The following is a 15,766-nucleotide window of genomic DNA, read 5'->3' as shown; positions in this document are numbered from 1 at the left end:
ACACTTCACTCGTCTCTGAGGCTGCAGCCGGCTGAAAAGCAGCAGCACTTCACAAAAACTCTATATGACCAAGCAGAATAACTAGCTCTTTAAATTGCTTTGGATACTCACGGTTTCAGATCTGATTATATTAGACGTGAAAGCAAGAAAGGTCACTTCTTGCCAAGATCCAATCTGTTGTTATCCCTAATGTTGCATAATGTGTCCCTAGGAACGTCTTAACCCCCTGAACTTATGTCTCTGAGCTTGTCATCTGATGTGAAGTCTGGTTTAGCTGGATTTTTTTTTTTTTACAAGCTTTTCTCCTGAGTGGTTTTTGTTTAAAGGTTAATGATGTAAGCTCAGAGTAATGCAGTATGGTAGATTGGTATCAACTAAAATATTTTTGGTAAGAAGCCGTAGACGGCACGAGTAACGATTTTATCAGACGAAAATCCAAAAGAATGGAAACCTTTCTAAATATGTATAAGACATAACTATAAATGTGCGTCTTTAGCTTATTTTGGTTTTTAAGTTAAGGAGAATTTATACTTAGTGGTTATACTTTCACAGCATTTGGAAGTTGAGTGATACTTAGTCATTTCTGTCCTCTAAACATTTACTGTTAACCATACTCAAGGAAGTGTGGAATGACATTTGTTCAAAGATATGGTTGTCCTTCCTGTTATCCAAATGCTGTTTTAAGAGGATGTTTATAAGAAAAATGGCATCATATTAATCTATCTTTGCCCTACAATATCATTTTATGAAAGCACTAAAACTAAAATACCCCAATACATTGCAGATGAAATCTTCAAAGCTCCAAACACCTGACCTACATATTAAAAATGGGTGTGCTCAAAATGTTTCTTTAATTAATCCTACGTTTGTATCAACATGTTTTGCTCAAAGAATCTGATAGAAAATTTGTGGCAGAAGGGTGGCAAGAAAGCTTTCTACCTTATAGACCCAGTAGCTCATTGCAATTAAATCAAACATACCAGGAGTGCACACATCCAAAATTCTTGCCTCCCATATTATAGCACATAAATGTAGTTTTCCCACCCAGCTCTTCTTCCCTGCTTCTCACCGCACCTACCAGCTTCACCTTAGGTTTCAAATCCACCTGCGGAGGTGAGGCAACTAAATTTACGACGTACGCGGTGACGTCTCTAGGACCCGAGGAAACCAACCTGTTTGGGTCATTTGACACTGGGTGGGAGCAGAACCGTACCGAAGCCTTCGCAGCGAGTCACAACTACAGTCACACCGCGACTGCCGCCTCTGCCGCTGCCGCTACAACCGCTTGCGTAACACCACAAAGCGGGCGTAGCTCACGCACGTTATCCGGCTAATTTGCATACATAACACCGCCCAGGGGACGAGCATGATAATCCACCGTCGAGTGAAGCCGAGCTGAGCGAAGTGGAGAGGAAAACAGCCGAATATTGATATTTTAAAAAGTTTGGACGTTGTGAGTGGCTTTTAAAATCAAGGGAGGAGAGCCGATAAGACGGACACGCGCTCGGTGGGCTCTTCGCCCCACTTGTGTTTTAAGATATGGACGCTTTGAAATCCGCTGGAAGGGCAATTATACGGAGCCCGAGCATTGCTAAACAGTCGTGGGGATCCGGCAGACATAAAAGTAAGTGTTGCTCAACGTGTTACAATGATTTGTACGTTAGCAGTTAGCTGGCGCCGTAACCATGCTAGGATGTGTGTTTTCTCTCACAACTTCAGTTGTCGGCTTTAAAATGATTCGCAGCGCGAACGGGAGGCGTGTGAATTACAAGCCCAGCAGAGCAGAGATGTACTTCAGGAAACATGAACTTGACACTTTATCGCAAAGCTGACTCGTTTTGCAGCTTCTCCCTGAACTCCACAAGTGGCCCGTAACCCCAGATGGGGCTGAGGGAAGCATCAAAGTTGTAGGAAATCCTGCAGTTTTCCCGTCACGTCAGGTTCCACAGCCTGCCGTGGTTGGTAGTGTTTAACAGAGGCGCAGCGAGGAGCTCCAGTCTCCTGTGATTCAGACTTGTGAGCCACACTGAGAGAGAAATGTGCTCGCCTTCGTGGCAGCCCTGTTGCTATGGAGATACTCTATGTGAAACAAAAAACACGAGGCTGCCAGAAGGACTGGCGGTAAATCCTTCACATTTAGAACATTTCTGACCCGTTTATGGTCGACCGAACCATCAGGGTTTTCTCCTGTGGCATATTTGACTTTAGCCTTTCTAAACACTGGCGTGGGGTTTCACACGCACCCTGGTCTCATTTGTTTATCTCCACAAAGGGGGGATGCCCACGGCCAGTGTTTCACTGTCCCTCTCATCTTTTAATTCCCAGACAAAAGAGCATTTGGCTGCTTGGTGTGTTCCACAGCGCAGCTGATGCTTTGTTTTGGTCCAGGAGAGAGGGATGCAGTGCTGGGATCTCATCCTGATCTGGATGTGTGTGCCATGACTCTGCATACTGTCAGCAGCAAAAGGTGTTGACATTTAAGCAGACTGTGTCAATCATTCATATCGCACATTAATCAGATGTTCCTGCTCCTGTAATCAATGAGCTCTTGATCTTCCTCTTTTTTTTTCTTTTTTGACTGTTGCAATGTAATTACAGGCTCCACTGTGTTGTAAATAAACGACAGCCAGTCTCTCTCAGCACGTTGTCAGACTCCTGAAGTGGATCCTGACTTCTGCATGCAACCCAGTTTTGGATTTTGGATTTATTTCCATCCCCTCTGTTTAAGATTGCATTTTTTTTAAAGGTGCAGCAAATCTAAGGTATAAATTAGAAGCAAGAAAATCTTAATTCTGATGCCTCAGTCAAGCTTTTTCCTTTTTTGGAATCTTGCTTTTTTCCCCAAGTGCCCCTGCTGAAGGGCAGAATACACACAGCATGATGCTGCCACTGCCCAATATAGCCCAATATAGAAAAAAATAATTTTACTTTTATGACCGAATAACTGATATTAATACACTATCCTTTTTAAACAACCCACAATCTTGTCACATGCTCAAACTATGACCCCTTCCCTAAACACACACACATTTAACAAGATGGAAATAAACACGTTATTAATATTGTCCCAGTTTTTCTTATTAGATTGGTAGCGATATGTTAAAAGTTGACTGACATGCCTTAATACAGATATGTCATGCATTTCAAATTTTCCCGATTGTTAGCATTGCTTAGTACAGTGGTCATTACAATTTTTCCTCATCATTTAAAGTAAGAGTGGTGATTTGTTTTTCTTTCTTTTGGCTCTTACTTTGGATCTGCCTCCTGTTTGTTTAAGACTATCTACTGAACTGACATAGAATAGTTACCCTTTTTTTTATAAGTGGGAAAATGGTTTTTGTCTTTAGTGTCATTTTTAGATTACAGTTGTGTTTAACTTTCCAGTGGCGGTAGGCAGAAAATCTCTGTTTACATAGAAGAGAAACAACATTTTCATTCTTTCCAAGTCACACAGTGGTATTTTTGGTGATGTTGAAAATACCACTGTGCACTGATAAAACGTTGAAGCAGCAGCTTATCAGTGCACATTTTTGGTCTAACCTTGCTGTTTCCAGAAATGAAAGTTGCAACTAACTTAGATTTTTCTCTGTATTCAGATGGCATCGCCAGAGGATTACGTTGGGTTTGCGCTAAATAATACCTTGATGATAATTTCCTTCCTGCTATTTATACTGATAGTTGTCCTCTGAAAAGATTCTCCCACCCGAGCAGTGAATCTCTGCACCTCCTCCATTTTTCCCATGAGCCTTTTGGTTACTTCTTTCTGTGATCTTTAATATATCAGGAGCAGGAATAAAAAGGAAAAATAAATCTTTCTTCGTGTTTCATGTTTGTTATGTATTTTCCATTAGAACCTGTTTGGCCTTGCAGTGTGGGTGGTCAGTCCTGTGTCCCTTGTACAAAGTCACCCAATGTGGGTGATGGGGGGGTTATCTGCCATGTTGTAATGGAGATTGCTTCCTGCAGGATTCCTTTATGGTGTAGTAAAATCCCTACTGATTTACAGCACTGTTGGTTACTGTGTTTCAGTGTGCTGCTGCCTGTGTGTGTGTGTGTGTGTGTGCGTGTGTGTGTGTGTGTGTGTGTGTGTGTGTGTGTGTGTGTGTGGAGCCGGCGATGGTGTCATGTGGAGATGGGGCGGCACAATCCTGCTTTGTCACTGTTTTTCCTGAAGGGCAGTTTTAATCCAGTGAGGGGAAAATGGATGTTTAGCTTCTTCTGGTTCTAGCTGACACAGCTGCCAAAACATAGCACTCCAAAATGTCATAATAGTTATTTTAGTGCATTTATAATAAGAGCCAGGGTACTCAGTTGTAATTATATGAGGCAAGCAGCTAATCTCTGTCGTGTTGAATGTGGCTTGTGGAGTCTGGAAGGTTTGTTTCTTTTAAATGTAATCCAAAAGGAAGAAACACTTTAAAAAAAGTAATATCCAAAGTAATAGTAAGAGAATCTTTGATGTGCTCCGCTTTTACACGTTCTTTCCTCTAGTAAACTTGGCAGAGAGCAGACTGGTTCACCAGATCTCTTTCATGGTGAGAAATAATTGATGTAATCTTCTTTAGCCATATGTTGAGGCATATGCTCACCGAGTTTATCGGCTTCAGTGTCAGGAGATCCTGGTCAGTAGAAGGAATTAAAACAGAAGAGAACAAAACAAAACAGTCTTAAATTCTTAAAATCATCCATCTAAAATTAGGCCTTAAAAAAATCTTAAACTCATTAAAAAATGTAAGTTGGACTTGTGTCAATCACAGGTCGTAAATTTTGTCATGGCGGGACTATTTAATGTCGTTTGGACCTTTTTTTTTCTCGTGGGACTTTTCTGTCAGACAAATTTTTGAGTCATACCCAGCTAATGTACTACTAATATGCCCTAATTGCCTACATAGTTAGCTTTTACCTGCATCTGTCTTAGGTAAAGTGTAAATTTTATCGCCTTTTGGTTGGACGACATTCGTCTTCGCCATTGACTCTATTGCCAACTCGTACAATGCTGCATTCATTCAGAGCTAAAAAGCTTAACCTTTGACACTATAAAAATACAATTTTCTTTTGTACATTTCTGCTGTGACATCGGTCTTAAGTTTCTCTGTTAATGGTCTTAAGAAGTTTTACATTTGTGTTGGTGAAACTTACAGAAACCATGACTGCTATTACTAATAATGTTGTGAATGCAGCCTGGAAGTGGTCATAGTGTTGGTGACATATTGTAATACAAATTTATACATCCTTCCTTTAGAGGCGTTCAAAGCAAAGAGGTTAAACTGTATATTTCCTGCAGAGTTAATCGTCAATATAAGATGTTGGTGTGCGTTGATTGGATGTGATGGATCTTCTGGGTGTTTTTTATCCAACAAACTGGTTCCATCCTCTATTAAAGTAGCGCCCATTCCTCTGCCCAAACCTTGATCAGAATAATTAGGTGAAACCCTCTCTATAGTAGTCTATTAGTTGGAGAAAAGCCCACTGACTTATATATATTGAACTAATCTTGTATACGAGGCTCATGAGAATCGGAAAAATTTTTTTGTGTAAGATTTCTCTTCCTTTTCTTAATCTGTATGTTTTTTTGGTTGACAGAAGTTGCGTAAAGATGCACACAAGCATGAATGAGCAGATTAGTAGACAAACATATGGTAGATCTGGGCTCCTTCCTGTCAACGAGTTAATCTAGGGAAATATTCACTGTTTGACTATCTTCACCAACAAACAGATAGGGGAAGATGTTCCCAAATAATTCTGCAATAAATTAACTATGTGTATTGGTGCTTTCCCACATATTTTATACACTGACCTGAAATATTTGTTTGCTAGGAAGCTAATTTTTAATCTCATCAGACCGAAGCACATCGTTGATGCTGGTGTGTTTGTGGCGAACTACAGCATCACTTTGCTCTCTAAGTTTATTTTTTAAAGTTTTTCACTTTTTCTACAGACAGATGCAGTATATTTTCAAACCCAGGAAGACTCATTGTGACACGTCACACCAAACCTTAAATCTCTGCAGTGGCTCCCAGTTCGGAAATGTGTAGACCTTAAAATCTGGTTGACGGTCTATAAAACACTGAGCGGTTTCTGGTCTAAAAGTGTGAGAGTTGCTGGTAGGTATGAGCCAATAGAGCCCGCTGGTCAACAGAGACCTATTTACTTTGTGTTCCCAGGGCCGGAAGCAAACAAGAAGAGGAGGCATTTAGCTTCTGTGCGTCTCTGTGTCGCCCTGTGATGGGAAAACTTGGCACACAAGAAGTGGAGATTTCATTCTGGAAAACTATGGTGACATAAATATGGAATCTTGTGACCTTTGATACCAGAAACAATTTGCTTAATGAGTCCCAGAGCATCATCACTGGTTCCATATCTACTTCATCTGTTGCTAACGGCGTGTCTCTATGTCAGGATATTTAAAGTGACTTTCTATCAGCTGTTCTTGGAATCTTAGCTTAAAATATAACAATGACGTGTAATGCCAGGCTAACAGAGTGATCTGATGTCAATCGACTGATGAAGCCAACTCTGCCTGCAGCCTATTGATTATTAACGGCCCTGAGGTGGCTGTCCTATTCTGGTCAATGTTGAATGATTCTAATTATCACTTTGTCTTCCACCAGTTCTTCCTGCCTCTCGTAGATCGGATTGAGAAAAAAAAACCCGGGCTGGTTAATGTTTGTTTGTTTTAAAAATAAGATCCATTTCCTGCCCTTGTGGAGAGAATGCATTCTGATTTTGTGCTTCATCAGAGTCGTCACAGCCCAGCCCCTCCTGTTTGGCAAGCCTGCCAGTGGAGCGTGTTGAGGATCAGTTTCATAACCCAGATTCTTGTTGGGAGTACATTCTGAACTCAGCTGGTCATGAGCCCTAATCCCCCGACTGCTATGACCAGTCATCTTCCTCTCTCCCTCCACTCACTTTCCTTCTTTGAGTGGATTTAGCTGATACTGAAGGACACATGTCTCGGTGACTTATCCTCTGCTAAATCCCTTCCCTCACCCCTCTGAAATTAATTTGAAGGGTCTTCAAATTACATCTCAACGGCTGCAATACATCCTCCTTGTCTTTGGGTCAATATAACATTGATATTTAGGACAGGATGTGTCTTCTGTTATAATGATGGAAGCTGACGCATATTAAAACCATGCGTAGGGAACTTTACCCCTGACCTTCCAATGACATGCAAAACACTTTCCACTGAAATTAAAATTATGGATCTGTGTTAGATCCATAACACAGACAAGACTCTTTCTTGTCTTTCTTTAGACAAGAAAGTTTGGCTCTTTCTTGTCTAAAGAAAGAGCCAAACTCTTTCTTTAGACAAGAACTTTTTCTCTTCATACACGAAGCATCTAACTTTCTTTCAAAGCTTTGATTCTTTTTTTTTTTGGTGCTGAAGGGATGTGGATATCTCTCCTGTTAGGCTAAAGGCAAGTATTGGTGCATTCCTCCAGGCATCTTCTGTCTTCTAAGTCAGCAGTTTCTAAATTAGTCCAAAGTGTGCTGATAGGAATCTAATTCTTAAACAGGCTTTCTCCTTATTGGTTTAAGTTCACATCACCTCAAGCATTGCAGTTGAAGGCCCAAATAGGCCAAGATAAGAAAGAAATTAAGTTTAACAAGAAACAACTGGAATATATACGCCATCCAGATGCTTCGTGTCTCGCTGCATGGACACAGCTTGGTAGAGTTGACATCTGGGATCATTATCTGCACTGCTATCAGAACTTACCTGAAAAATGCGTAGTTTGTCTTTCTTTTTTTTTTTATATCCATCACTGTTGTAAGGAATGAAACAATCCCAACGTATGATGCATCCACACCATGCTTGACAAGTAAGTGTTAATCAGATTAATCGTGATGAGGCAGAAAGTGCAGAGCTTTTCATATGCATCCTTTGCTACAAGTAATCAGACATTCACCAAAGGAATGCTGTTATTACATTTCAGGCCATGACATGACATGTGGTCCAATGAAAGTATGCAGACTGCAGAATTTTGTGTAATCTGATTAACCATCATAATACTCAGTACACTAATTGATTGTTTAAATAATTGTTAAACACTGCCCTAATTGTAAGTGATTTTTTATATTAGTTTTGATGTGTCCTAGCTTGTCCTGAATATCATTCTTCTGTTCAGTTTGGGTCTCCTTCCAGACCTCGGTGGCGACACATCTGAATACTTTAGCGGTTTCAAACTAACTGGGATACATTAAGTTTTTAATGTGAATGTAGAAAATCCACCAAAGAGGCCTAAACCAGCTGTGTCTACATGCAGTTATGATCTGTGATGATAAAGGCGGATGTGTGTTATTGTTCTGAGCTATAAACTAATAAAGTCTGGGCTCATAAACGAGCCACACCTATTAAAGGGTTTGTTTTTCCTAAATATGCATCAACAGTTGAACGGTTTCCTCTGAACCTTGGTGCTAAAAATGATCCTTGGACAGTTTAATCCTGTTGGCTCTTCTTCTCACATTAGAACATAAATAAATTGAAAATGGCTGAAAATAGGTTTTCTTTGGCTCAATTGGACTCGGAGCAGGAGCCAGTTTTTCCTCTTGCGAAGGAACAATCAACAGCTCTTTAACCAAAGACTGGGACCATTTCCGCTTTTCAACAGCTCTTTGATTCATTCTACGTTCAAGCTCTTATTTTCTTCCTTTCTAGTAAAGGTAAAAATGTCAACAGTGAAATAAATGTTATAAATATTAAAAAATAAGTAAAGATAAGCAAAAGCATTGTGAGATGGAGCAACTTAATGTTCTGTTGGTCCTTTTACTTGATTTATTTAATGGCAAAAATACAGACAACTACCTAATATTGGCTTTTAGGGTTGCTTTAAATGGCAGGCTGCCTCAGACTGACATTGACAGACTCCCTGCTTGAAGAGCCGTGAGTTGTTGTGGTACCTTTGCCCACAGTTAAACACCAAACCTCTGAGTAGACCGTGTAAAAAGCAGCCAGAAAACACACGCTTTTCCCAGTTTCCCAGGGTGACGCACATCTCCAAACCAAGAAAAAAAATCATGACCCTTCTCCGTTCCAGACTAGTGTACGTGTTCAGTTCTTTGGTCCCAGACAAGGATTTTTTTATTTTTATTTTTTTAAACAAGTCAGAATATTTCATTTTCCACTGTGTTCAGGAGAAAGTATGCAAGTTGGCTGTAGTTAGCCAGCAAAACCAGATCATCAGTGGGTCATTGACTGTTCGAAATTGAGTGGGTTCAGATGAGTCCAGTGAAATTTGCTCACATCACACAATAAGTTGGGTGGAGAGCTCTCAGAGCCTACAGGCTCTCTTCGGATTGCTTTGTTATGCTGAGGGTCTTCTTTACTTACAGCAGGCTGCCTGTTCATTAAATGCATTAATAAAAATTCACACTGTTCTCATTCTGCAAATGCATTCTCAAACAGCATGTATTTCTTGATGCACTTTATGTTCAGAGTTGATGCATAAATGGAAATAGCCGTTATTTTCTGATGATTTAGTAACTACTACTTCTTTCAGGGAACACAATTTCCTTTTAATTGACAATGTTTTAAAAATAAGTTCTAAATTAAAACAAAGTTTACACAAATGAAGCTGCATTTGCGAAAAACATAAAGGATGATAAAATGCCATATTTAATGTGCCATAGTGATTTAAAGTTTCAAAATGTAAGTGAATGTATGACGTTCTAGCCTTCTTGCCACGGAGCCTTCATTAGGAGCAGAGGCGACGTCACACTGTGTGAGAGATAAGTCTCTCTTAAATAAGCTTTCATTAATATTATAAAAACAAATGGCAGCCTTTGTGTATTTCTGGGATATGACATGCTATCCAAGTTCATTTTAAATGTCTTTCTGGTACCGAAAGAGGTTAACTTTAATTTTGGTCCTTCAGCAACAGCTTCCATACTGAAGGGTGTTAGAAACTAACGTGACTTTACTGTTTAGAAAACATGGGATATTTGATGTTCCCTACTGGCTCATCGAGTTAACAATCATCCGATTCTGTTCACCAGCTGATTGGTCGATGTGTGCAGACCCTACTGGACCTGCAGTTCTGCTACTTTGACTACTCTTTTCCATCTCCAGCCAGTACAGCTCTAAATGCTTGTTACGACTCTAACTGTGTTTGATGGCTGCAGTTTTTCTCGTGTTCTCACCTCTTGGAGGACTTGAAGAACAAGGATGTAAAGGTATTTTCCTAGTTCCTGTGGGAACGTTGACTCATACCTAATTACTGTGAAGTCTTGCTGGGTTGGAGTCAGTCAAACTAAAAGTCCTTTATTTTGGCGTTTCTGGGTTTTGTTTAGTGTGGAGATGTATGTCACAAACGGTTAAGATGAGGGACGTATTTAATCTTTCCTTCTCTTTTGGTTTGTTCTCAGTTACACAACCATGTTGCTAAAGAGAGGCACATCCATTTTCTAGTATCCAAACACTCTTGAGTGGAAAAGACTGCTGTGATGAAACCATGGATCCGTCATAGTTGCACTGATTTATGGCTTTAGTTTTAAATGCCTTTATCACTGCTCGCTTGCTCTCCTCCAGTCTAGCACTAACAGCATGTTGGAGAGTTTACGGCACAGCAGAAAGCTCCTGCTGTTCCTACAGTAATTTAACTGTTGCTTCTCCCCAACTCTCTTATTAGTTTTGCTGAGAGTGTGTGTATTGGGTGCTTTTTGATTTTCTTCATCTTTCTCTTTTTTTTTGACTGTTTTGCATCTTTCCTACTCTGTTCTTTACAAATCATTCACAATTGTTCTTTTCCCCCACTATCTGGTCTCACTAAACATATTCTTGTCTCATTACTGTCACTGTCTGTTGACAAGAAAAGCCGATTGCGATCCTCTCTGAACCTTTCTTTATCAAACCTTCCTAATTTGATAAGAAGATTCTCCATTTTTGGTTTCGACAAAAACATCCACCAAAACTACAACGTGTTTTTTCTCTGTAATTCTGCGCAGTCTCTACTCTAAGATCCCTTTGATTATAAATCCTAAGACCTCTGCACTGTCTCGCCTCCCTGAATCTCTTGTGGTATCAAAAGGAAGCTTATTCTCTCTGTAGTTTTCTTGTCATTAAAATTTAATGGAAAGTGTAGACTCCAATGATTGAATATATTAAAGGGAAAAGAAACAATCGCCTCAGAGCAGAACATTTTAATCTAACAGATAAAACAGGTGGTTGCAGATTAGCTGGTGACACTGACATCTCTGTGTCAACAGGCTGGTCTCCACAGATTGACCCCATTACATTATATTCTCTATTTTGATGCTCTTTAATAATCACCACAATTTAGTGTAGCAATCCAATTCTAGAAGTGAAACTTGTATGTTATAAAGTTTAATTAATGTTATTTACTTAATTTACTGTTAATTAATTTCTCAAGTTTCTTTTTAAAAATTATGCACTTTAATGTCTTTTTCATTGCACCATGAAATAAAAGCACAGATAGTACAAGTTGGCAAGAGGAGATGAAAAAGAAGTCATGGAATCAATTTGTAGACCGAAATTTATTTTTTTAACTTTTGACTCCAACTAGCCACCTTTTGGCAGATAAACAGCTGAGGAACCTTGTGACATTCTAGAAATTAAATGCCTATCAAAAATGAATTTCCATATCTGTAGCAGAAATTCTCATAAATGTGTGGAACTGATTGGTTGCTTTGCTTTCATGCTTCTGTCCAGTTCATCCCAAGCAGCTCAGTGGAGTTTAAGTTGTTTTCTTATAGTAGTTCTGGCATACCTAGGACTTATGTTTGGGACTTCCTTACTGCGATCACTGTTAAGCCGCCTATCATGCAAGCTGCTAAACTATCAGAAGTCTGTCCTCTCATCGAGTTGTGGCTTTTGGTCTGCCATACCTCTTCCTGTCAATTTGCCCCAGTTTCTGAGTACCTTTTTGACGGCGGAGGAAAGTGTTGTCTCTGACACCTTGACTTTCTTTGCAATTTCACCAAAGGAAAGACCTTCATTTTAAGTTGTTAATGACCTTTTTCTCCTTCATTTAACAACGCACTACTTTGACTTTGTCATTTTGAAATGTATTTTTGAGTTTTGGGTAACCTTATCCATTTTTAACCTTTGGCAGTTCACCATTTACTGTGTACCATTTCAAGGTATTTTTGGACAGGGGAAAATAGAAACTAAAAAGAAATGGAGGGAAAAAGTGTAATAGGAAGAATGTAGAATAGATTCATAAGATGCTGACTAAAGGCTTTCCACATCGACATAATAAAGACATGGGCTGCCACTGCTGCCTTCCTTGTATTAATCCACTCCTGAACCAGAATCAACATCTGTTAATGTATCGGAGAACATTCACATTTGCAATGTGAATATTTTAATGTTTTCATGTAAATTTGAGCCTTTTTCTTGTGCGCATGGATCTTTAGTATGACTTCAGTGAAGTTAGCTTTTAAAATAGAAATGTTGCGAAATACCACAAGATTTGGGAACTTAAAATATGTTAATCACGTTCTGTACGTGCCTCATGACTCATGATCAGACTGAGGCAACTTTTTCTTTTTTCTTGCTTTTTCTTGCTAGTTCAAGATTATGTGAGCTTCACAGCTTTGGTCTTCCTGTCTTGCTCCTCTCATTGCTTCCTGTGTCAGCGTCTCGTCTTGAGTTGTCAGGTTTAGATCGATGGTGAACTTTGCTCTTGGTTGCTTTGTTATGCTTTAATTTGTTTGTGCATGTTTATGCACAACATCTAAAATGTTGCACAGCCATAGCAAAAGGTTTATTAGAGCTATGATTAAAGTATACCACAAATAATTTTGCAAAAGAGTTATCATCTTTTAAATTCAAGACTTTTTAGAAACGTTTCCTGTGAAAGTCTCACATTAATATTGCATTTTTGTAATTTCTAATAGTTACACAGCATTTATGTTTAGATTTTGCCCTTATAGTTTTGTATTTTATCCTTTATTCTGTCATTTGCTGATGTTACACCAGAATGTTCTCCATTGTGAGAAAACAAAGAATATTTCTATTCTACATATGGCTAAAGAAAGCTAGTTTGGGGAATCTAAAACGAGTATTGCAGCTCAACCGTTTCGATGTTTATCCAAGGTGCCCACGCTTCTTTAAAACATCTTATAAAGTCTTAAATTACTGTATATAAAACTAAGACCATAAAATGTCATAAATTAATTTTAAAAAGTGATTTGGCCTTTTAATACGTTCATCACAGGTCTTAAAATGTTGTATTGACAGGTGTATTTAATCTTGTAAAGTCTATGTATTTTCTTTTCTTCGTGGGACTTTTCTGTCAGGCAAAAGTTTGGGTCACACTCAAACATCTGCATTGCGTTTTTGACTTGAAGGTTAAGGCTGCCGCTAACTAAGCTACTAATATGCCTTGGTAATATTGGTAATATTAAACACTAGCTAGCTTTTTTGCATCTGTCATTAAGGAGAATTTCACCACCAGTTGTTTGGCCAAAGTCAGCACATTTCTGTGAATATAGGTCTTAAATCACATTCCTAATGGTATTAAAATGTGGTAAATTGAGTTGGTGAAAGCTGTAGAAACCCTGTTATCAGAATTTGCATCTTCTGCTATTTTCCAGAGAAGTATCGTCATATGTAACATGTTCTTTGCCATTTAACAATTTCATCAAAACACAGACATGAAAACTGATTGCAAAAGCCTTGCAGTATTGCACTAATAACCAGTAAGTCTCGCAGCTCTCTGTGTGTTCACAGTTCATGCAATAGTAATAATAATAAATGCTGATGCCTTTTACATATCTTTACTTGTAGCAGGATTATTTATCTTTGGTGATTACTTTAATTTAGTCTTTAGAAGTGTAAATTTCTTCTTTCCATTACTCTAATCTTTAGCTCCCTCAGTTCTCTATCAAATTGTTTTGGTGATATAAAGAAATAGTTTAAAGCCAGATCAGACTGACTGCGTCCATGTCTGTTTTTCATGCAAATCCACCAACACTTCCCCAGTTGCATTTCTTTTCTCGAATGTTGTTCAGTTGCCCATCTCTAATCCTGTTAGATATCATGTTGGTGAGAGTTTTACGTGAGTTTTAATCTGAGACTGGTAGATGGTGAGAGTTATACGACGTTTGATTTTCTAATAAACCCAACTTTCCTCCCTTTTTTCCTCTGTCGTATTTTTTCCTCAGCTCTGTATGTTAATGATTTTGAAAGATGCTGACCAGCTTATGTGCCCACACCTTTCTCGCTTCACTGATCCGTCGCCTGTTCTCTCTCTCTGGTTTATTTCTAATCTCTGTCACCCAAACAAGCATCTCCCGGTGACCAACCCAGGCTGCAACCCTGAAGCCTTTTGAAGTTAGCTCTGATCATCACCACAGCTGCAGAGAGGTGCTGCCATGGCGGATGTCTGCAACAGGGGGAGGCGGAAGGGGGGTAACTGTTATGTGAATGAAAATGTGCCTTGTATAAAAATGGATTAATAGCGTGCACGGTACGCTGGGGGTGCACACTAGGCTAAAAATAGCTCGGGTTCATGAGTTGAACTGGCATCATGTTGGTTTTTAAAAAGTCTCGCATTCAGCAGATCCTTTATTTGAGCAATTAGTGCAAAGAAGCGATTCTGTTTTTTTCTTGACTCTCTACCATCAGGGTGAACTGCGGGTCATCTTTAAGTGTTTCTATAGACAGGTGCTTCTCAGATCTCCCGCTGGACCAGCAGAAGCTCCTTCGGCCGTGCATTTCTGCCGACGTCGTCGCCGCATCTCGGATCTCGCCGAGCGCTCTCGAAGCACATCGGTCTGTCAAAATTCCCAGGAGCTCCGCAGGCCGACGGCAGCAGCAAATGTCCAGTTCACTCAGGGTTCACTGTCCGTTTTTGTGAACACCGAAGGTTAAATATTATCCTTAAGTGTTGAATGTCTGGATGTCTTAAGCAGCTCCACCTTGTAAAAGATATTTATAGTCCTCTCTGTGAGTTAACTGGAAACACGAACGGCAGCTTGTGATTCTTTGCCACAGGTTTAATTACAGAGTCCTTTAATGTAGCTGCAGGAGCAGCAGAGAAATATCTGCTCTGTTCCCAGCACAAAGACCTTGACCCAGCAGCGGGTGTTCCCAGTCAGACTCATTACTTAAGTATAGGTTTGGTTGCGGCTCCATTTAGACCATTTTTAACCTTGTTACCCATGTACAGCTGGCTTGGTTTGGCTTCAAAAGAGAGCGATACTATAGGTTTTAATTTGCTTCCACAAAACTGATTTCTGCACTTTAAATGACTGACGGCGTTCACACTCAATAAATAATGCATTTGGAGAGCTTTTAAAATAAATAAAGACTCTTTGCAACATGAATCTTCACAAGTAGTACAAGACGGGTTACATTTTTAGTTGGCAGACAGTTTTTGAATGGAAGGCACTCGAGATGTCGTTTATGTTCCGATACAGAGTAATACAGATGATGAAACGCAAAGTGAATTAATAGGATAGAATGGATATAGATGGGAAATCCAGGTGTAATAGTCACTCCCAAACATCCTTCCTAAAAACAATAGAAAAAAAGTAATTTTAATGGATGCCAAGGAAGGACAAAGTGAATCTTTAGGTAAAAAAAAAAACAGAAAAAATGAATTTTCTTCAAATTTTCAGATACTTCGTCCAAACAGATCCACCACAAACCAATTTTTTTTTGAAAATCTCCACTTTGAGAAGCATTTCTAAAACAATGGGGGGCAATTTCCTAAAGGTGTTTATGGGAGCCAATATGTGCAAAGCATGTTTTCGTTTTTCTCAAATGGGATGCAGAAGCAGATATGCCCCTAAAAAT

General features: G+C 39.3%; 1 protein-coding gene across 1 annotated transcript in view; it reads left to right on the top strand.

Annotated features, from left to right (window-relative positions):
* Nucleotides 1-1,329: 1,329 nt before the first annotated feature.
* The window catches only part of ldlrap1b (low density lipoprotein receptor adaptor protein 1b), a 34,437-nt gene continuing 20,000 nt past the window's right edge, over nucleotides 1,330-15,766 (top strand). The window contains exon 1 of the mRNA XM_014987786.2: nucleotides 1,330-1,624. Within this exon, the coding sequence (XP_014843272.2) occupies nucleotides 1,540-1,624 (85 nt within the window). The 5' untranslated portion in view covers nucleotides 1,330-1,539. The remainder of the gene's footprint in view (nucleotides 1,625-15,766) is intronic.

Source organism: Poecilia mexicana, unplaced genomic scaffold, assembly GCF_051168715.1.
Source record: "Poecilia mexicana isolate PSO_F unplaced genomic scaffold, ASM5116871v1 scaffold_22, whole genome shotgun sequence".
Lineage (NCBI taxonomy): Eukaryota > Metazoa > Chordata > Actinopteri > Cyprinodontiformes > Poeciliidae > Poecilia > Poecilia mexicana.
The sequence above is the reverse complement of the archived record's forward strand: the minus strand, read 5'-3'. Positions and strand labels throughout refer to the sequence as shown.